Source organism: Haliaeetus leucocephalus, unplaced genomic scaffold, assembly GCF_000737465.1.
Source record: "Haliaeetus leucocephalus isolate CR32 unplaced genomic scaffold, Haliaeetus_leucocephalus-4.0 Scaffold517, whole genome shotgun sequence".
NCBI lineage: Eukaryota > Metazoa > Chordata > Aves > Accipitriformes > Accipitridae > Haliaeetus > Haliaeetus leucocephalus.
Window position 1 is genome coordinate 5,307,192 of NW_010972953.1, and position 21,654 is coordinate 5,328,845.

Genomic DNA, 21,654 nt, shown 5'->3' on the forward strand with positions numbered 1-21,654 from the left:
AGGCAAAGACCAGCACAAATGCCTTTATTCAAGAAGAAGAAGAAGTGCTTTCAGACATCCTTTCCAATTGACAGCCATGGAAGGTTTTTAATTCCTATGTCTTTAAGTGCCAATTCCTTAAGAAATATCCAGGCTAACACATGTGCTATGTTACCTATAGAGTCACAATGTATGCACTGAGGATCTTACAGCTGAAGGACTGGAATAAAACAATGCTATGTTTTTGGATCAGTTGCCGTGCAAATATGACTAAAAGGAGAGATGTGGGCACAAGTGATGCATTAGTAAAGCTTATTTTGCGTCACTGGAACCGTACTTTCTTTTTAGCAGAGACTTCAATAGAATTAGCTGCTCCTGGTTACCACAGTTTTGTGCCTCAGGGATGTTTTCCTTCATGCTTTTGGACTAAAAGGGTATCTGTTCCTAGGGCCAGTTCACTTCTGCAGGATTTGGGGGCGGGGGGGGAAGAGGAGATAGGAATTCTCAAGTGTATTTCTTCAGGCAAGAAGTTGTGTGCGAAGCAGCTTTCGGTGCGTAAGGCAAAACTGGAGAAGCTAGGTTTCATCAGCAGATCGGGTTGATGAAAAGGCCATGGAAATGATGGTCTTTGGTTCTGAGCCGCTGTTTCTTTTGTGACCCTGCTAAGCCAGGTTGCCCCCAAGATGGGACTATAGCAGTGGGTTGTAGCAGCAGTTTCATACCCTGCATTGATCATCTTTCGATAAATGCTCGATTGTATGACAGCTTGGAGCTGGGAGGTATCAGTGCAGTAGATGTAGTTTGGGAGGTAAAAACCATACAAATCCTTGGTGTTTATGGAGTCGTGTTTAGAAGTTCAGCTTTGTGGAGCTGGTGGTAGCAGAGAGAGACGCTGCAGTTCCCATTGCCTCTCTGGTTTGAATTTTTATGCCTGATGCTCTTTCCTATAAGGGGTGCTTGCTCAGAAGTGGCCAGGAGATCTGATTTTGAGCTACTCGGGACTTTTTTCCCTCTTGGCAGTGTACAGTGTGGTTTGATTACGTTCCCTTTCTCCCCTCTCCCATGAATGAGAGCAGGCAAAAACCAGCCTGTCCTACAGAATTTCTTTTGTATGAATTGGTGTGAATTTTCTTTTTGCAGAAACACGCCAAGGGGCAGGATCTACTTAAAAAAGTCTGCGACCACCTCAATCTCCTGGAAGAAGACTACTTTGGTTTGGCCATATGGGACACACCGACCTCCAGGGTAAGCAACTGCAGTTGTGTGGTGTTCTGTACCCGGGTGAGTTCAGCTCTTCTGAAGGAGGTTCATCTCCCCTGGGGAGGAGGTAGTGCATGAGCTCTTCTTAAAACTCCTTTTGGTGTCGTCCTCAAAAAAGGACTAAAAGGGTCATCACAGAGGCAGAAATTGTGAATAAATGACTACAGGAGTGTGGATTTTAGTAAAAAAGCTACATGAACTTGTATCTTCACTTGGAGAAAATTCATTATATTAGTTTACTGCAAAAAGATGCCATTAATTTTTAAAGCTGTAGCTCAAGAAGTTAGAGGAAGATAAGGCTTTTCTCACTGTACAAAAGCAGCAGGTTTTTTAATTGTGATTTTAAGAATAGGTTAGCTATTCCTAGGCTATAGAAGATGAGCCTGAATGTCGACATACTGCAAAGGGACTTCACAGTCCTGGAGCCTGTGTTCAGCAAAGGTGCAAGGCTAAGCAGTCAGCAGGAGTAAAAGCTGGCTGCCCTGGCATGGGTTGCAATTTTTTGTAAGGTTTGGTCAGAGCCGTCCAGAGCAGTTTTGAGTTGAGGCTTTGCCCTGCAAAAGAATGCATGTGACTATTCATAACAAAACTCATACTCATATGGTTTCAGTTTAAGGTCTTTGTTTGGTTAGACTCAAGCAGTGTCTTTATCTTTTAAACCCTTGGTTATGCTTTAACTCAAGCAATTACTCAAACTCTGTTTCATGAAGCTAGCCAAAAGTGTGCTAAATTGAAATTAAGGACCCATTTTTCTGTCCTTTAGCCCAGTTATGTTGGTCCACATTCTGACTGTTCCCGTGCTTCACCTACAGCAATCACTTATGGGCCATGGTACTATGGCTGACAGACATCTGTCATTAAATACTTAATAATTGCAAGTGTGAATTTTTAATACACAGGCGAAGTAACACCCCATCACTACTTGAGTCAGGCAGAGCTCTGTCTTGGATTTGTTTTACTCTCTCTGGTGTCTTACTATTTTCTTCTATGTGAAATTTGCTTCCATGTATATAGCCTGGATTTTTTTACTCTAGTAGTTTGTTGTGCTTGCAGAGGGAGGGATAGGTGTACTTTTAGATCCAATTAAGAGCAAAAAGAGTTTAGCTGGAGCAGCTCACCTTCTCACACTTGTGCTGTGGGTAGCTCACTGCTGCATCTCCTGGACCCCTGGGACTTGCTCTTCTCACGTCCAGGTGTGCTAGCATTGATTCTTCCAAATGCAAAAGCATACACCTCCTTCCCCCCAAGCTGACGGGGGATAAGGAGCTGTGCAGCTTTTTAACCATAGGGACTGAAAACAGATACTTTTGTCAGATTTGTGTCCCAGAGCCGGGAGCTGAGGATGGTAAAGCCACTGTGCATGGGTTTAGTGCCAATGGAGAGTAAGCTGCTCGGTGGAAGTCTGGTTTGCTCTGATGGGGAAAAACACCATTTTTGGGTTTTTTTGGGGAGCCTTTCTGGTTATGTTTCATCGAACTTCAAAATCTGAAGCTCCATCTCTCTCCTGCTGTAAGACCCAACACTTGATTTGCTGATTCACAAGTAGAAATGATCTTGATAGGAAACCAGTGGAAGAGCTTTTGCACCTCACCTGCAGCTGTGTGGAGCAGGTGGAGATGCACGTGTATATACCTGGACAGGGAAGGGTTGTATGCGGGATCGTCCACCTTGATATTTAGGGAATAAACATTTCTGGGGATGGGCATTTTCCCACACGGGAATAGCAGAGGGTGACAGTGGGAATAGGAGATTGTGACAGTGGATAGAGCAGCTGGTCAGCACCAAAGGAGCTTGATGCTTATGCTGCTCTGAAAGGGAGGATTGTTTCCCACCGATTCATGACACAGTGTGGATAAAAGTGCTGTTAATTGCTGTACCCATCATTGTCCGCTGGATCAGGCAGCATGAGTGCCGAGGATGCATGACTGCACCCCGGGCTCGGCTGCCCGAAACCCAGCTGTTATCACTGCAGTAATGACCAGTTGTGGCACCAGCATGGACGTAGAGATGCTCTGCTTAAAACAGTGGCCCTAAAAAGAGAGCAAGTGGCATGTGTACCTTTCAAATGGATTTTGTATCCCCAGTTTTATAGGTTAGAGGAGCAAGCGTATAAAAAGATAAGATTAAATGTAAGTATCGCTGTCCCCCTGCCATGAAGTTACGTGTCCTGGTCAAGACAGATTAACTTGGGGGATTCAATGAGTTAATTCCTTCACCTCGGGAGACCTGGACATCCAAATCCTGCTCAGGGCTTGTGAAAATGAAGAATGTGGTTTAATGTAGCCTCTTCAGGAGGGCTGTTAGCACTGTGCCATCCCCTTCAGCGGGGCAGACCCTGACCGCTGCAAAGGGAAAGGCTCAGGCTGGATGTGCTGGGAGTTGCTCAGACTGTGCTGGCAAAAGCAGGAGTTGTTTTTTGAGGCTTATATTGCACCACTGTCCCAGAAAACCCCAAATTACAGAGGGGAGGAAAAAAAGGATATATTTCTAAATTTGTAGCTGAGATAATTACTAGAAACTTGAGTCATACTTAAAAGAGATGAAGTTTATGTCACACTCCTGTAAAAGATTCCAGCCTTCCCCAGTGATTGGATGTTTTCACTCCTATTTCAGTGATTAGGTCGTTAAAAACCATAGCTAATAATAGAAAGTCTTGGCGATCTTTGTTCTGAATAGGGTAAGTATGGGACAGGGTGCCTAAAATGAATGCAAACATCCTATTTGCCTGTTTTTAAAGGTTCTGGAGAAAAAAAAAGTGTTGCACAAGCGCCCCTCATAGCTGGATGTAGCTGCAGCTGTACCTGCTGCTATGTCCTTGCAGCCCTCACATGCTGCTTTTTTTTTTTCTCCTGTTCCTCGTGCCTCCCCTACAAGTACCTGGTAGGTGAAGGGTTGGAAATGCACCCACCGAGACCACAGACTGGAGTAAAAGTTGTGAAAAATGCACTGTCTCTCCAGTTTCCATGGCTGCATTCATGTCAAATGTTGTCTTTTTGCCGTATTTTTAGCAATTTGCAGTTTCCTGTGGTGTTTCTGGGATGTCTGTTAAACTGTGAATGTTTTTATCCTCTTACAGACGTGGCTGGATCCTGCCAAAGAAATAAAAAAACAGGTTCACGGTAAGTAGATTGAATTTATGATGTGGGTGTGTGTGGTTTCTCCCTGCTTTCCTAAATAAGCGTGGCTTTGGCGGGCCATCCAGGGGGCCCAAGGATGGGTGAGAGTTCAAGTGAGGGTGTCTGGCAGGGATCAGCACAAATTCAAGCAGTTTGTGCATCCTTTCTCTTCTTCTTAAGTACTTAGTGATGCTCTAGATTTAGGAAAAAATGTAATTTCCTTGGGAAAACATAGCTTGGGGTGTGTTTGCCCTACGCAAACCCACACTGTCCTTGCTACCATGCGATGCTGAAATGGGAGATCTGCTCTCTGTTGGAGGATGGGAGAATAGGTGTCAGTGGGAACCATTTAAATCTCAAAGGAGACTGGGAGAGCCCGAGCAAAATTGTATGCGACGGCAAGGTTTTATGGACTCTGAGGCTGTTTTGGGGTCCAAATAGGAGTACTGGAATGGTAAATGGCTTGAATAGTATCAGGGCAAATACCAGATGCTCTCCAAAGTTGTATTTTAAGGTCTGCTAGCACTGAATTAGTTCCCTCAAGATGACAGCAGTGTCAAAGTTAAATAAATTTGAGAGGCTTTTGTTTTCTCTCAGGAGCAAGTCTGACTGCTTTGAAAGTAACATACTGGTCTATGAAAGTAAAATACCGTTTTACATATGCTTTTGGTGGGGGGCGCAGAACAAAGTGTGTCATTAAGTACAGATTAGGGGGGAAATGCCTCAGGGCTATGGAGTAGGAAAAGCTCCTGCTCTTACCCACTTCTTTTGGAATCGATAGCAGGATGTGTGTAAAGGGCATAAGCTGCTCTGGTCATGCCGTGCAGGTAAAATTCAGCTCATAAGTGTAATGAGCAACCTGCTATGGAATCTGATCCCCTGAGATGGGTTAAATGGCAAATTATTTGAATTTACTTGAATATATGTTGAATGTACATAGGTAACCTCTGCTACCTAAAATATTCTTCTTGGAATAACTTGTTTTGAACTGCGTGTAATGAAAACAACATGCCTTGTGTTTAATCCCTGTTATGGCATTGCATAAGAAATAAATCCATGAATGCTACGTCCCCCCTTGTCCCTGTTTGAGACTGCGATAAATCTCTGAGGAAGTTAAGTGCAGGGGTGTCTTCTCCTTCTGAAATAAGTATTATTTTGAACTAGTGTTAAGGGGCACACCAGGGGGGAGTTGTAACTATGCGAATTACTTTGAGTGCTTAATGGGTCAGTCAGGTCTATTTTCTGCAGGTAAACATGAGAGAGCAACCCCTTCAGCTGTGTCACCTAGACTGTCCATACCGTATATAATGCCAATTCTAGGTGCAATTGTGTGGATTCTCACTCCAGTTAATGCCTGTAACAGTGCTGTACAACGTTTGCAACAAGCTGTATTAAAGCATTTAGGTTTGGACTTGTAAAGCTCTTTCTGTCTTGGTGCTTGCTGGTTTCATCCAGAGATTGATGCTTGTATTGTGCTGAGTTTAAACTGTGGTCTGACCACCCCACCACAGTGCATTAGGCTGCTGAGTGAATTAGCACATCTGCTCTTTACGAGAAATTTGAAAATTGGGTCGAGTGATAAAACAGTACTAATTCACTAACTTATAGCACGTGCCTGACCTCTCTTCATGAATCCTTCTTTTCAATCAATGAAAAAATATGTGAGTAATTTAGCCTCGTAGCAATGAATTTATTTTTTTTCACAAGTTGTGGTTTATTCATGTGTATTTGCCTGCTCTGCTTTGTTTTCTCCTGCTTGTATCTTAGCTCCTGTAAATGAAACTGTGTCTTATACCGTCTGCTAAGGAGCAGCTAGCTGTGCGAGCGAGCAGTATTAAATCAGTATTATGATCTGCTGGCTGTATTTTGAAGATCAGATTGGATATTCCCAGCTTTTTTTGTAATGACTGACTATCACCAAGCTGTTCTGGTGTGCTTATTTTTCTCAACCTCTTCTTTGTAATTGCAGGAGGCCCCTGGGATTTTACCTTCAATGTCAAGTTTTATCCACCGGATCCTGCGCAGCTGACAGAGGACATAACCAGGTGAATTATCTGGGACTCTTGCTGCCAGCCAGGGGGCTCACTCAGCAAAGCAGTGAATATTGAATAGAAATTTTTAATATTTGAGTGTTTTTCCATCCTTCAGCAAGGAGATCAGATATCTTAACAGTTTGGAGGGTTTTTTGTTTGTTTGTTTTTAGTGGATGTGTGGGATGCTCCCGCTCTCCACTGAAGTCCACATGTGTAAAGCATCATCATTTATAATCCTGGCATGCATGTGTTTGTATAGGAAAGTAAATTTTTATTTAAAAACAAGATTTTCTGATCATCAGTGTCCTCGACTCCCTTTGCAAGAGTGGAGGTGACCTTAAGTCCTCCTGTTCTCCATGCTGTTTATCGTGGGAATATTACCCCATAAATAAAAATACAGGTAGAAATTAGAAACAAGCATCATGTTGCATTCATCAGTGGCATAAAAAAAAGAGATTCTGTTTGATCCTCAAGTTTCTTAAGTTTCTCTATTCTCTCTGTAAATAGTATTTTGCTTCCCCACCGCCCCCCCCCCAGGTATTACTTGTGTCTTCAGCTTAGACAAGACATCATTACGGGGCGGCTGCCCTGTTCCTTTGCAACTTTGGCTCTGCTGGGTTCGTACACAGTCCAGTCCGAGTTGGGAGACTACGATCCTGACCTACACAGCCCGGATTACATCAGTGAATTTAAATTGGCCCCAAACCAGACAAAAGAACTCGAAGAGAAGGTTGTGGAGCTTCATAAAACATACAGGTAAGGTGCGACAGCTGGAGGACTTGTTTGTGCACAGCAGCCTGAAATAATGGAAATAGTGGGGCTTTCTGGTATTTTCCCCACCTCTGTTGTATGCTTTTGGTTTCCTGCTGCACCAATTTTTTTATATTGGCAATAGAAGCTTTAGCAGTAAGGTGTGAATTTTCAGCTATTGAGAATATCAGCTTTTTTAAAAAGATCTGATACTTTATAACAAAATCTTTCTAGAAGCTAGAATTCTTTTTTCCTACATGAAGAAGAAACTATGTTTTTAGAAAGCAGATGCAAAGTCTTGCAATTGTTCATTAACAGGTATTCTTTTTCAACAGTATAGCTGTGAAAGTGGGTTTTATTTCATGTGAAAATAGAAGGTTTGCTTGTTTTAACCTTGCCCTTTGTCTTTTTTTTTTTATTTGCTTTGGGATTTATGTAATTTTTGGATTGCAATCTGGTTGGAGCAGATCTCGTCTCTTTGTGTATACGCTGTACCCTGCAGCGTGTTTGGGGTTTTCTGCTGCCACATTTAATGAGTAACACTTTTCTAACATGGAAGTATTCCAGATGATGCAGGAGATATAAACCTGCAGTTAGGCTGTCCTTGTGTTTCCCAGCACAGCCATGACCTGGGCAGATGTCTCTTGGTCAGGTAGGGTTGAAGGACTCCTGGGAGTCTCCCTGGTACCAGATTAAAGGGTGACAGTAACTGAACCTCTTCCTCATCTTATTTTGAGCTTATTTTCATGGATGCTCTCGAGTGCTTGGATTGCAGGAGCTGTGTGGAGCTGTGCGCTTGCCAGCGCAGAGGGCTGGCATGGAGAGCGGCCAGCTGGCAACTTCTGCACCCTCCCAGAGATAGATTTGGGTTTTAAGGGGGGGAAAAAAGCCCATAAAACCACTTGGTGATACCGAGGCCTTCAACCAGCAGCCCCTTGACCTGTGAAAAGCTGCTGGCTGATGCACTAATAATGAGAACAGAGCAAAGATGAGACCTTCTCGCAAGCAGATGGGAACTAATAACCTGAGTGCAGTAGGGAAGGGTGGACGTGTGCCCCCGGCTGTGACCGAAGCTACAATTAACACCTCGCTCAACCCCGCAAATCAATACTTTAAATTGATTCCCCTCCATTTGCACTGAGGAGAGAGGAAATGAGGGAAAATAAGTACCGGGCCGCTGACAAGCTTCATGACTTGAAGTCAAAGGCCGTTAGCTGTGCTAGAAGTGGCAGATCATGTTGCTGAATTATTCATGGCTTCATTAGAAGGATACTTCAAAGTATAGGATGTAGTTATATTTAATCTGCTCGTGTATGCAGGAGGAAGCAACATGTACCCTTTTAATTTCTGGTCCGTATTCTGCGAACATTAAACTGTCAGAGGGTTTTCAGTGGGAAAACTCTGCTAAACCATGCTCCATCTCTTGCTACTTTATTTGCAAAGCACATGGCACGGACCAGAGGTGACAACTGCTCCTGGATCCTTCCTAGAGGATTGTCCTTACAGTTGTCTTTGCCTGCCATGTCTCCCACCACTAAAACTTCTATTTACATCGCAAGCAAGATGTATGCAAGTGCTCAGTAAGGAAGACATCAAAGCAGGGAACAAAATGAAATGTATACAGCTGAATACTCTCCCAACAGAGCTGTTAGATGTACCTTGTACACCAGAAACTTATTAACAAGGGCACTTCAATAACATTGATAATGGCCTCCATTATCAGGATGTTTCTGCTAAGCGAAGTTGTGTTGGGTTGCCTCTCCTGCAGACAGGGTACCATCTGTTCCCAGAAAATGTCTCATTCATCTGGTCCGCCCCAGTAGGAATCATTGCTAAGTGGTCTCAGCTGCCCTCGTGTTTGGTTTGGAGAACAATAGCTGGGTTTGGGGGGGGTCTGGAGGCAGGAGGTCGGGGAGAACAGTACTTGCCGCCCTCTGCCTTCAGCTGAATTGGTGTTTCTTCCACTGAATCAAGTTTTGGACCCCGTACTGCACTTCCTCACCTGATAACTTGCTTTCTTGTCTGGGGTCTGTACAGCTCCATTGAAATAGGGTGCATCTGTTCTATGAGGATGTCTCAAAGCACAATCTGATTCTGTGGATTCAGAGCAATTTAATAATTCATCATCTGGGCACAAATCTGTTTGTATTGAAATCAAAGGAAAATCTAACGAGTAAATGGTTATGTGAAGTGTGATCTGTCCCCTCCTAAAAGCAACAGTTAGGGGAATACTAAGTCCTTTTCTCTCTTTCCCCAGATCCATGACTCCAGCCCAAGCAGACCTGGAATTCCTTGAGAATGCAAAAAAGCTGTCTATGTATGGAGTCGACCTCCACCAAGCCAAGGTGAGAATCAGTGTGTGTGCACCTGCCTGTGGATTTTGTAATTTGGTTATCCTTCCCTTGCAGGAGCAAGTTTACCTGTTTCAGGAGGCTTCTTTTGAAATATATAGGAAGTATGAAAACACAGACACACAACAGAAATGCCTCAAGTATTCTTGCAAGAGAAGCAATTCTTCCTGATTGCTTATTATTTATATATTACAGGAAGCTTTACAAAGCTACTGATGTAGACAGGTCCTTGCTCTGAGGAACTTAGAATATAAGGCTCTGACCCTGCCAGGTGAGCCACTCTGCTCAGTGAAATGCAGGATAGACTCTAGATGAGCCCTTTGAGCAAACAGCGTCTCAGGAGAGATCAGCAGAAGGGAGGCGGTTGTAAGGAGAAACGTGAAGGAAAAGCAAGCCTGGCCCTGGCTGCACAGGGAGCTGGAAGCTGAAGTCTGGGTGGTGGGGATTTGAATTCAGGGGAAGACCAAAGGGTTAATTTGGAAGGCAGACATTGACCTGAGACTTGTAACCCTGACACTGCTTAAATCCTCATTGGCTTTCCCAGGACTTGGAAGGAGTAGATATCACTCTGGGAGTCTGTTCCAGTGGCCTTCTTGTTTACAAAGATAAACTGAGAATCAACCGCTTCCCTTGGCCCAAAGTCCTGAAGATTTCCTACAAACGCAGCAGCTTCTTTATTAAGATTCGGCCAGGGGAGGTATGTTCTGACTTTTTTGTGCTCATGTCTTCTTTAATTGTCTTCTGATTCTCACCAACGTGTATGCTTTACTAAAACAAAGTAGGAGGAGGGAGCAAGCTTTTCTCTGAATGAGCATTTTGTACTCTATAGGGTTTCTGATCTTGGCTTGGTATTAAGTTCAGGCAGAGCCCGCTGACCTTGCTGAAGCTATAAACCAGCCAGTGACAATTTAAACAACGTGTCATCCAGCACCACCTCCTGGCACCGCGTGGTATTCCCAGCATCCAGAGGAAACCAGTGGGAAGTTCACAGTTGAAATTGGCAGAGGACTAAGTCCTTTTTTGCAAAGGGAGCAAGACAGAGGCTCTTTGTCTCACTTTAATTTAAAAAAAAAAAATTGAAAAAATACAGACACATACCTTTTCACTTAGACTGCAGCAGGCAGGGGGTGGCTGCCCTGACCCTGCCTCCTGTGAACAGGGAGATCCCTGGAGCAGCCTGGTCGCTGGAAACTCGGTGGGGAGAGAGGCTACAATAGAGATCTGCCTCTTTCCTCCTCTTCTTCCTCCTCCTGCTTCGACTGCCATAACCCAGCCTTGCAGGGAGGTCAGTTTTGACCCCATCCCGCAGCTGGGCAGTATGACAGGGTGTCATGGCTTAACCACAGCCAGCAACTGAGCACCACGCAGCCGCTCACTCACTCCCCCCCACCCAGTGGGATGGGGGAGAGAATTGGGAAAAAGTAAAAACTTGTGGGTTGAGATAAAGACAGTTTAATAATCAGAAAGGAAGAAAATAATAATAATAATAATAATAATAATACGACAATAATAATATTAATAATAATAATAATAAAAAAATGATTAGAATATACAGATCAAGTGACACACAATGCAATTGCTCACCACTTGCCGACCGATGCCCAGTCAGTTCCCAAGCAGCAATAGCCTGTCGCAGCCAACTCCCCCCAGTTTATATACTGGGCATGATGTGACACGGTATGGAATACCCCTTTGGCTAGTTCAGGTCAGCTGTCCTGGCTGTGTCCCCTCCCAACTTCTTGTGTCCCTCCAGCCTTCTCACTGGCTGGGCATGAGAAGCTGAAAAATCCTTGCCTTAGTATAAACACTACTTAGCAACAACTGAAAATGTCAGTGTGTTATCAACATTTTTCTCATCCTAAATCCAAAACATAACACTGTACCAGCTACTAGGAAGAAAATTAACTCTATCCCAGCCAAAGCCAGGACACAGGGGGGTAAATGAGTCTGAATGGCTGCAAAACCCATGGCACGCTCCTCTGCAAATCCCAGTGCGTCCTGAGAGGTGCCCGGGCTTGTGGCCAAGCCCTTTCTTTTCTCAGACCTGAGCTCCTCTTGCACATTGTGGAGTGAGTTCAGCTGCTCTTGGGCTAGACCAGCAGCTTGTGCCACAGCAGAACAGGTCGATGGGGACTGGACTCCTGCCACATTTTTTTCTTACTATACCTAAATAACTTCTATTTTCTGCAGCAAGAACAGTATGAGAGTACAATTGGGTTCAAGCTACCAAGTTACCGGGCAGCAAAGAAGCTGTGGAAAGTATGTGTTGAACATCATACATTTTTCAGGTAGGTTTTCTAAACGGTAGGCTTGCCTTGAATAACTAGTGCTTTAGACTAGCTGCTGAAAATGAGCACTCCTTCACTGTTCCTTAGGGTTTTGCAAAAATTGGAGTGGAATGGTTGCAGAGACATAAGTGTTTATTGCAGTAAATTTCTAGGCAGCTTCCACTTCATAAGATATGTAAGACAGAGGTCTTCTAGCTTATGTAGATGTGGGGCTTAATATTAGTGCGTGTTGTTTTGTTAATCAAGTGTATGCAGAGACTTCTTTAATTTGTATTTTAATTTCTCTTTACCTGCCTCTTCCTGGATCTGGAAGTATGATTTTTAAATTGTGCTTGTGGTTTTCAGGCTGACTTCCACTGAGGCCATCCCGAAGAGCAGGTTCCTGGCGCTGGGCTCCAAGTTCCGCTACAGCGGCCGGACGCAGGCGCAGACGAGGCAGGCGAGTGCCTTGATTGACCGACCCGCTCCCCAGTTCGAGCGGACGGCAAGTAAGCGAGCCTCCAGGAGCCTCGATGGAGGTGAGTGTGGTGCCTCTTCCCTCTCTGTGGCTGGATTCAGTAGGATGCTGAAATACTCCTTAAATACCACCTAAATTCCCTGCTTTTTTAAAAAAAGAAGAAAGCATAACTTCTCACTTTAATACAAGACCTGGATATAAAATGCAAACCGATAGTACTAGCAAGAACTGACTGACCAAAAGGATGTAGGTGGGTGCTGAAGGCTTATGGCAAAGTTCTGGTTGTAAAGATATTTCCTCATGCAATCTCAACGCATTTTCCTTTTAGCAAATCAGGAATTAAGCTATTCTAGGATTTGTTTTGTTTAACGTAGATTCTTAAATTATGTAGTTTTCCTTGAGGGGGGGATTTTTTTGCCACAACTGTTGGAAACTTTTTCAGCATCTGTTAAAGCGATGCTAATGTTGAAGTTTGTGGCATATCAATCAGGTGGGCTCATCCCTGACATTTTTAAGAGCCAGATAGCAGCAGGCTAGAGGAGGTGAGGCATGGAAGAGGGAGTGCCTAAGTTTGCTGCCTTTGATCCGGATCACGGGGTGCTTGTAAAATTAGGGTTCAGGGAAAGGGGAGCATTCCTTTGCACCAAGGGCACCTGACAGAGCAGGAACAGCGTTGCTTTGAGCCCTGAGGTTGTGCTACAACTCAGGAGGGAGCAGGGCTGTCCCAGTGCCCCGTGGCCAGCACCAGCCAGGCTGCCCCTGCTCTTGGCGTGGTTGTCCAGGGCTCAGCGACACCCTGAGCCTGGGCTTCATGCCTTAGAGCCAGCAGGGAAAGGGCTGCTTGGTTTGAGCTCTGTACCGCTGCAAAGCAAAATGCCAGCTTGCTTGCAGTCCGGGCGTGTGAGGTTACCCAAGCACGATGCACGGAGGCGAGGGGACCAGCGCTGTTGCTTGCCCTTTGGCCATGTCCTGTAGATGGTTACGACCCCCCAGATGAGTAGAGAAGTCCCTGCTGCAATCCTGCACCTGAATGTCAGAGCTTAGAAAAGAGCAGCCTGTGAACATAACGCTTCTGTGCCCGTTGAAGTCTGCAGCCTTTTTCCTTCTGCTGTGTGGGCAGTCTTTAACATGTGCCCCATTTCTTCAGCTAAACGTGCGACTCAAAAAGTTGAGTTCAGAGCCATAGAGGAAGAGAAGCAGGAGGAGGTGGTGGTGGTTGAGGTTCCCGAACCAAAACCCACGGATCAGATCCGAGAGAAGACAGGTATAGCTGTGGTGGTGGCTACAACTCTTCTGCAGCGCCTTTCCTATCCTTTACATGCTTGTTCCTGACAACTCAAAGTTTCACCAAATCTGGCAGCTTTCTTTTTTTGTTTCTTTGCAAGAAGAGTTTCGCAGTCAGAGGACAGACAGCCCAGCAGAGCCCTGGCTCTGGGAGACTGAGTAAATTTCTGCCTTGCACCTCGTTAGACTGTAATTCTTGCGGGATGTGGGGAAAAGTTTAGGATGTGCTGGCACTTGGGAAGTGCCTCCTTATTAAATTTGGGTGTTTTTTTAAATGTGGATTAGAAAATTTTAATGTGTGATCTTGAAACTTCTTGTAAAGCTTCTGAAATTCTTCATCACAGGACCTGCTTGCCATTTTTTAAGCCTGTTCTGTTTTTTTTTGGGGGGGGGGGGTGAGAAATGCCACCCATTTTGCTATATGGAGCTTATATTTCTGTTAAGATAGGTACTAGTAATAAATATTAATGCTCTTAAGAGGTGTGTAGGTACAACAGCATATCTGAATACTAATAAGCGTATCACAGCAGCAGTGTTGTCAAATATTTGCAGTCTTCATCACTTAAATAGCGAATGCCTGTGGTGCATTAGGGCTGGAGATAATTCGTATGCAAATGCATTGTGTACTGCTCCACTTCCCTTCTTCCACCCTGAATTTTTTACAGTGTGTTTTTGACATCACTGTTTTTCTAGTATGAAATCTAGATCAAGCTTTCACAAAGCAGTGTGGCAGACTGTCTCGCCACCACTGTCTTGCCTTGAATTCTCACTAGTCAGCATCGCCTGGCAGGGAAAACCTGATGCTGTAAAAACAGAAGGTGGAAAATTTAAGACACCAGGGTAGATGGCTGTATGTTCTTAATTTCTAGATTTTAAGTTGATCACTCAAGTACTTTTAATTAAAGCTGCTAGTTTTTATACAGGTTTTTATTGAGAGGAGCCTGGGTGTGTTTTTCCTGGATTTTACCAGCCAGCACCTGCATCTCCCCAGACTTTGCAGGCAGAGCCCATCCTAGTACCACGCTGGAGAGCTGTTTGTGTGTCCCCACATATCCCTGCCTGGGCAAGAAGCCTGCAAAGCTTACTTGTGTTGTTCTTTTCCCCCTCTCATCCAATACACTGTTGGGCCTGGCAGCACTAGAAAGACTGATACGCAATTGTGCAGTGAAAAATTACCATTAAGCTGCCTGGTTTAAAAATCTCCTTGCTGTTCTCAGCCGCTGCCTTGGAGAGGGATCTCCTCTTGCTCTTTCCTCTGCTGCGGCAACTGTTGCGTGTCTACGTGGTTCTCCAACCGCTCTATTAATGCATGCAAACCTCTTTCTAGCCAAACATGCTCTTGAAACTTTTGAAATGAAACCAATTGCAGAGGAGGAAGAGGAGGAGGAGAAGGTAGAGGTGGTTAAGGTTCCCGTTGCCAAGCCAAAGTTACCGGAACCGTTGCAGATGTGGTCAGGTACAGCCGCAGTGGTGTTGGCATCAGTGTGGCTCCTACGGCCGCCCATGCTGTGACCTGCTGGGTTGAAGTGATGCAGTGCTGTAGGACAGAGGTTGAATTGTTTGCGGTGGTGTTCATTGCCATTAAAATCACACCCAGCTTTGCAAGTGTGTCTGTAATATGCAAGCGCTGCTTTATTGGGGTGTGCCTCTGGGTGAGATGAGGAGGTGCCGTGCTGTGGCTTGGCTGTGTGCCTGCATGTTGAAATGAGTGTGCAGTGGCCTCTTAACGCTCCTCTGTTACTGTTCCTTCTTGTAAGGTTTGCTCCTCTGAGCTGTAGGAACGTGCAGTGCCTGAAAATCAGGTGGTGTGCTCCAGGACTGCTGGAGGTCACCTACACTCTGCTTTTTTTTCTTTGCTAGGGAGCCTGATTCTTCCCTAGTTGGGGTGTTTTTTCAGAGCAACTTCACTGCTGCAGCCAGATCCACCCTAATCATAATTAAAAGCAGAGTTGGTTAGTCATTGTAGGAAGAAGAGATTGAAGCCATGCAGGGAGGTAACTGAGAACTTCACCCATTTTCTTGAATATTATGAGAAATACTAAACCAGCCCCTGTGCTTAGACTGGAGGATATTCCATGGGACGGGCAGCAGCAGAGCAGACAGCAGCCAGTGTCAGACCCGAGCACATCCAGGAGTCTCCGGCTGCAGCTGCTCCTTCTCATTCACCTCCTGCACTTTTTCCTCCTCTTGACACTTTTGTTCCCGGGAGGGACCATTTTCTTGGCTGAGGTGATGATGATTGGTATTTTATATCTCATTTTGGAGCAGTGCTTTTTTACGGTGTTTAAATCATCATGTGTCAAAATAGCCAAAGGTAGTTAATCAAGAAAATATAACTAAAATAACGCAGTTCTGGACAGCACAGAACTCATCATTGAATGGCAAAGGAAAAGCTTGGTATCTGTTGTTACTTTTCCTGTGTGTCTTGATGCTCTGAAGCACTGTGAGAGAAGCAGGAGAGGTGACTGTGCGGATTTACTGATGGCAGTATTTCATTTGCTACTTCATCTGTGAGGTGGCATTTTAACACGTCCATAACTTTTTTAGCCAAACGTGCTCTTGGCAGTGTTGAGATAAGCCCAATTGAAGAGGAGGAGGAGGAGGAAGAAAAAATGGTGGTGATGAGAGAACTAGAGCCGGTCCCGAAGGAGTCAGGTACCACCGCGACGGCTTTGCACACCCAGCATCCTCCTAATCCCAACTGTCCCTGCCATCTCACCGTCCCTCTGTACAACCTCTCCGGTGGCTGTAACTGCTTCAGTGGCATAAATACACCAGGACGCGGCACCGGTTGTCCTTCCGAAAGGATCACACAATGTCTGGCTCGCAGAAATGAACTGCTGTGCTGAAGAGCAGGCGAGATAACAGAGATGGCGGTGGTGGTATGGGTTTTGGGGTGGATTTTCAGCAAGATATGGTGTCTAGGAGTTTGTCTTAAAAGTACAATTTCAGTCTCCGAAAAATCAGGTTCTTTTTTGCTCCTACATCTTGTATGTTTTTGACCACATGGATACTTTATTCTGTACCTGTTTTATACACACAGATGAGATGCAGTTATCTTCTCAGTGAAACAGGAGTTCTTACTAAGGAGTTACTTAAAATTACAATTTCTTTTCTAATGCCAAATTTTCTAGTGTCTTTGACTAGCTGGATGGATGCTAGTAACCTTGTATTGGCTGGGATAGGTTACACAGTGTGACCCTTATTGCATGAACTGTGACTTTAGGAATATGAGACCATGTCAAAGAAATTATTTTAGGTGACTAGGTATTTTTTCAGTGGAACAGCCATAAAAACCAAAATCAGGAGAACTAAATAGCTTACTGCATCTATAGATATGCACAGTGACTTAATTGGGACTTGCTTTGTCACACAGCATTGGTTTGAATATTTTGGAGGTGTCGAGCTTTTCTGGGACCAGGAACTGTCTGGGAAGTCAGGAATTGAAGGAAAGGAGTAGGCAGCTGATTTTGTGTGTACCTAGCACTTGTATTTAAGACTGTCATCCTCTGGAAAGATGATTTTTTGGCAGCATGCTATTCATTTCTGCACTGTCACTGATCTGGAGATGCTGGGTATCTTCTTGCAGTGGTGCCTTGGGCTGCAGGAGCAGATACCCATCTCAGACACGCAGCCCCAGCCTGCTTTGAAACCCACCTGGAAGTTGCTGTGAAGTTTTAGAGAGCAATGCTTGTTGATTATTTTTTTGTTTGAATTGCTGAAAAGATTGGGGAGATGGGGGAAAGCCTGTGTTGCCCTTCCAGAAACCATCTGTTTCTGTTTGAGAAGATGCGAATGAGTCAAGAACTCACTACAGCTATAAGTGTTTCTATTTTAATGGTTGCATTGGAATGGACTTCTGTGTCAGTTGTGTGTGAAGGACCCAGAAATTGATGGCACAACGTCAAAAATAAATTTGCCTTTCTGGTGTGGCTTCTCTGCAGAGTGCAAGCTTGCTTTTTGTAAACCATCTGTTGTGGGGTTTTATTTTATTTTATTTTTACCATAAGGAAAATAATCTCAACTTTCCTGTACTAAATGCACAAGCTGCTTTGCTCAACATCTTTATTTCTTTTCCCTTTTTTTCCTCCTCCTCCTCCTCCCTTTCTTTTTAAACGTCAGCACTGTAATTAGGAAAGACTTTGCCTGGCGCTTTAGAAACGTTGCCCGCTCTGAACCTTGTCCCTGTCTGTCTCTCCCCCATACTCAGCAGTGGCTGTGATAACCCCTGAGAGGAGTCCCCGTCCCACCTCTGCCCCGGCCATCGCTCAGAGCCACGCTGCAGAACCAGTCCCAGCTAAGCCAGACAGGAAGGATGCAGTTGCTGCATCTAAAGTAGAAAAGGAAACAGCAAAACCCGATGCGAGACGTGAAGAAATCCCACCGGAGAAAGCCAAGCCGGAGCCAGCCGATGCGTCAAAGGTATGTCAGACCAGAGTCTCTTTGGAAGAGGCTGCGCTTGTGCTGGGCTGGAGCATCAGCTCTAGAACCCACCCCAGAGCAGCAGCTCTGTGCACCTTCCCCTCCTGGGCAGCAAAGGGTTTATTCCTTGCCCAGACATGGGGTGGTGCGGGGGTCTGGGTCCCAGGGAAATCCCAGCCCTGACCCTCCAGGTGCAAGGAAGGAGGAGGTCCAGGGCGGCCGGGTTTTGGTGGTTGCAGTTAAACTAAATGCAACTTACTGATAATGGCGTTAAAAAAGCTGGCAAGAATTGCATGCAAGTTTATGGTACGTGAATATAGGGCTCACCCATTGCTAGGCTGTCTCGGCTGATTCCTGGTACGACAGCAGGAGCAATTCCAGTGAAATTGGTGATACAGATCTGGTCCACAGCCCAGCGTCTGAATGCAAATGTTTTTTACATTGATAGGCTTTCTCTGGGAGAGCTGTTAATATGTTTCTGCAAACTGGACTAAAACTTTGGTTTTGAATGGTACTGTTGAGACATTAGGGAGTTTATTGTTTAAATGAAATTTTTTTAAACATTATTTGAGCTTTCTACAGATGTCTGAGTCCTCTGCTGATGTTGATATATGTGTATTGTTCCCAATAGTGAACATAATGTGAAAAATAATTGTTCATATTACAGTGTCCTTAATATTCTGCAAATCTTATTGACTGAAACCTTCCAATGTTGCAGCAGAGCTGTATGCCTTGTGATACAATTTTCACATTACTCTGACTATTTAGCTGTTCTCAGCATTACCGGAGCCACATTTTTGCTGTAACGTATCACGTGGTGGGTCTTGTATGACGTACTCTAGGGGACATCACTATTAATTAAGTTGGGAGATGGAGGTGAAGAAAGGACAGTTGCTTTAAAGAATTTTGTGGCCTGTGTGACCAGTAATTTTTAAAGGAAAATGCTGAAGGGGTCTTCAGGCTGGCACTTTGGAGCGTGCATCGTGGCACACGGTTCCTGTAATGCTGTTCCTGCACGGCTGCTCGCCCTCCCTAGCATTAAACTGAGAACAAGTAAATTTTATTCATCCCATCTCTCTTATTACAGGGTCCTTTTCCTAAATGCTTTAACACTGGATTTTTTTTTTTCTTTAAATGTAGATGTGGGAGGAAATTGTGGATTTGAACGTGCCATATTTACCCTGTTTCTCAAATGTAGCTGCATCACTTCATTTAACACCCACCGATGCTTTCGCCTTCAGAGTATTTGGCAATCCAGTTTCCCTAAAATACTTTCCTTAAAGTGTTAAGACAATCTTGGCTCTCTACTTACAGACAGTAAAGAGCTTAATTTGTGATGTTAGGCTTGATTTTGTAGATAGGTCTCTTCTTACTGACTCTGTGAGCATAATACCTGTGCATAACAAATAATTTTCTGGTTTTGAGAAGGTCTGTGTTAATTTGAGCATGTTGCTTTTGGTATGGATTTCACTGGGAGATCCAGCTGCAACTGAAATTTGAAAACATTGCCTGGCAAAGCTAATGCAAGTGGGAAGCTCCTCTTCAGAAGCACTAGAGAGCACTGGTTTCAAATGCAAATAATTCTCAAGCTGAAGGAATTATTGTAAATGTGCTGTTAACTAACAGACTGTCAGAGAGCTGCGGTGTCATTAACTCTTTCCGGAGGACTGCATGTTGGTTTTTGCATGTTCACCCAGCATTTCAAAACCAACTTTATGCAGCTGTGTTTTGAAACTAAATGGTCTCTTTAAACAAGTCTACTAACAAGAAATGTTTTTACCAATTTATTTCTTAAATGTAGGTGAGGAAAACGCACATTGAGGTCACAGTACCCACCACGAATGGTGACCAGCCCCAGGTTTGTGCTAATAATTCAGTTAGGTTGCTCACTTTTTTTTTTTTTTAAGGTTAAACAGTGAGGTTCAACATAGTTAAATGAACCAACAACTTTTTTTTTTTTTTTTTTATCACTGCCAAACAGCAGCAGCCTGCAGAAAAAGAGGAAGAACTGATAAGAATGAGGAAGGTTAGCCATTTTACACTTTCACCAAACAAATTTGCCATATCATTCATGCATCTGTAACCTGTTTAAAAAGACAGTGCTCCAACTTCATGTGCTTTGGGTTGGGTTTTTGGTTTTTTTTATAAACTGCAGCTATCAAATATTTGATTTCAAAATGAACAGCTTTTTGTCCCATAGACAGTCTGATTGCTAAAATTATGCATGTTGAATGTTCGAAACACACTTGGTTTGATTGATAAAATTTATCTTCTCTGTAACAAATTTAATTATAAACCGAAGAAAACCATATAGTGTGCACTTCAGGGGAAAAAAGAAAAAAGTGTAATGCTTTTTTGTATTGATTGAGTAATAGGGGAAGTATCCAAGATGGGAAAGATGCTTAAGACATAGTTACTGTGCACATTGAGGCCCTGTAAAAGTTACACCAGGCAGTACAGCCTCGTACACTGGGGTGGGCATGCATCACTATCAGGAATATGAAGTTGTGACTTTGTGCAAGGCTTCCACTGAAAATGGGTAAACTGTCTCTTTGTGGCAAGCAATATAAATGAAGGCAAAAGCCGACGGAACGCCTGGGAGCTGTCTCTTTAAAGGACTCATTGCATTTCCCCATTCTCCATGAGCAAGAACCCCCATTTCTTGGTGGTGTCCCTGTGGCTGGGTCCCCACCCCACGCTGGCACAGTGCTGCACTCCCAACGTTGAGTTAACTTTTTTAATTTGCCAATTTGTCAATCCCGCAAGAACAACATTTTAATTTTTTGTGCTTTTCTTTTTTTTTTTTGTTTTGTTTCCCCCTTTTCTTTCATTTTCACAGAAAAGATCAAAGAGGCTAGATGGTGAAAACATTTATATCAGGCATAGCAATTTAATGTTGGAGGTTTGTATGAACTTGAAGCTTTTTTCAGTTGCGTTTGCCTAGACCTTCTGCATCTGCGCTGAACTTTTTCTTCCTCTTCTGCTGCTGCCTTTGTTTTTGCATGCTGTTGCATGAAAGACTTTTTTTTTTTTTTTTTTAATACGCTTTTGCATGGTGACAGTAAACATGACGATGTGCAGGCATTCTTCCTTCTACCTCTTCTGACTTTCATTCTCTCATACTTACCCAAAATATATGATTGGCAGAGCTGCGTGCTCAGGTCTGCTCTTGGATCCACAGGGTGCTCACAGTGACATGAATTGTGTGTGGGGGGCTCATTTACAAGATTCTCCTTGCTTGAAATAAATTATTTTCCTGGGGGAAAAGACAGTCTATGAAAATGCAAAATTCAGGACAAGCTGCAGGTGAAATTGTCACCTCTGTGGCATTCAGGCTACTGCGATGTCCACATTGCTTCAGACAGGAGCGAGTCCTCCTTTCAGACGTTGCTGCTGGTCTTGCAGCACTGCAGTCCCTTCTCCCAATGCTTACTTGCCTTGCAGTGGCTTTACCGGTCCCCGGGGCCCCATCCTGCATCGGTGCCGGGTCCCCTTGGAGCTGATGCGGGGGCTCGATGGTCATGGGTGGCTGGCAAGCGGGTGAGAAGCCATTTCATCCCTCCCCGAACAGCTGTTCCCTTTGGCTTTGGGAGCCCTTTACACTTGGTTTCACCTAAGCACGGTCTCAGAACAGACCATGCCAATCATATATTTTATTTTTTTTAATACACTGTGTTATGGAAGACGTTTTGTGGCTTCTGATATTCTGTGTTA

The 21,654-nt window shown here is 44.2% G+C and overlaps 1 protein-coding gene across 17 annotated transcripts in view; it reads left to right on the forward strand.

The window, feature by feature from the left end:
* EPB41 (erythrocyte membrane protein band 4.1) overlaps positions 1-21,654 on the forward strand; it is an 85,301-nt gene that overhangs the window by 40,291 nt on the left and 23,356 nt on the right. For 4 of the 17 annotated variants that reach the window (XM_010576210.1, XM_010576211.1, XM_010576206.1 and 1 more), the window contains 14 exons: positions 1,120-1,224; positions 4,316-4,358; positions 6,325-6,400; positions 6,926-7,144; positions 9,396-9,483; positions 10,034-10,186; positions 11,680-11,777; positions 12,123-12,295; positions 13,382-13,498; positions 14,846-14,974; positions 16,066-16,173; positions 17,729-17,940; positions 19,742-19,798; positions 20,780-20,842. In XM_010576210.1, the coding sequence (XP_010574512.1) occupies positions 1,120-1,224; positions 4,316-4,358; positions 6,325-6,400; positions 6,926-7,144; positions 9,396-9,483; positions 10,034-10,186; positions 11,680-11,777; positions 12,123-12,295; positions 13,382-13,498; positions 14,846-14,974; positions 16,066-16,173; positions 17,729-17,940; positions 19,742-19,798; positions 20,780-20,842 (1,641 nt within the window). The remainder of the gene's footprint in view (positions 1-1,119; positions 1,225-4,315; positions 4,359-6,324; positions 6,401-6,925; positions 7,145-9,395; positions 9,484-10,033; positions 10,187-11,679; positions 11,778-12,122; positions 12,296-13,381; positions 13,499-14,845; positions 14,975-16,065; positions 16,174-17,728; positions 17,941-19,741; positions 19,799-20,779; positions 20,843-21,654) is intronic. The other 13 variants (XM_010576209.1, XM_010576218.1, XM_010576220.1 and 10 more) reach the window with 8 other exon arrangements.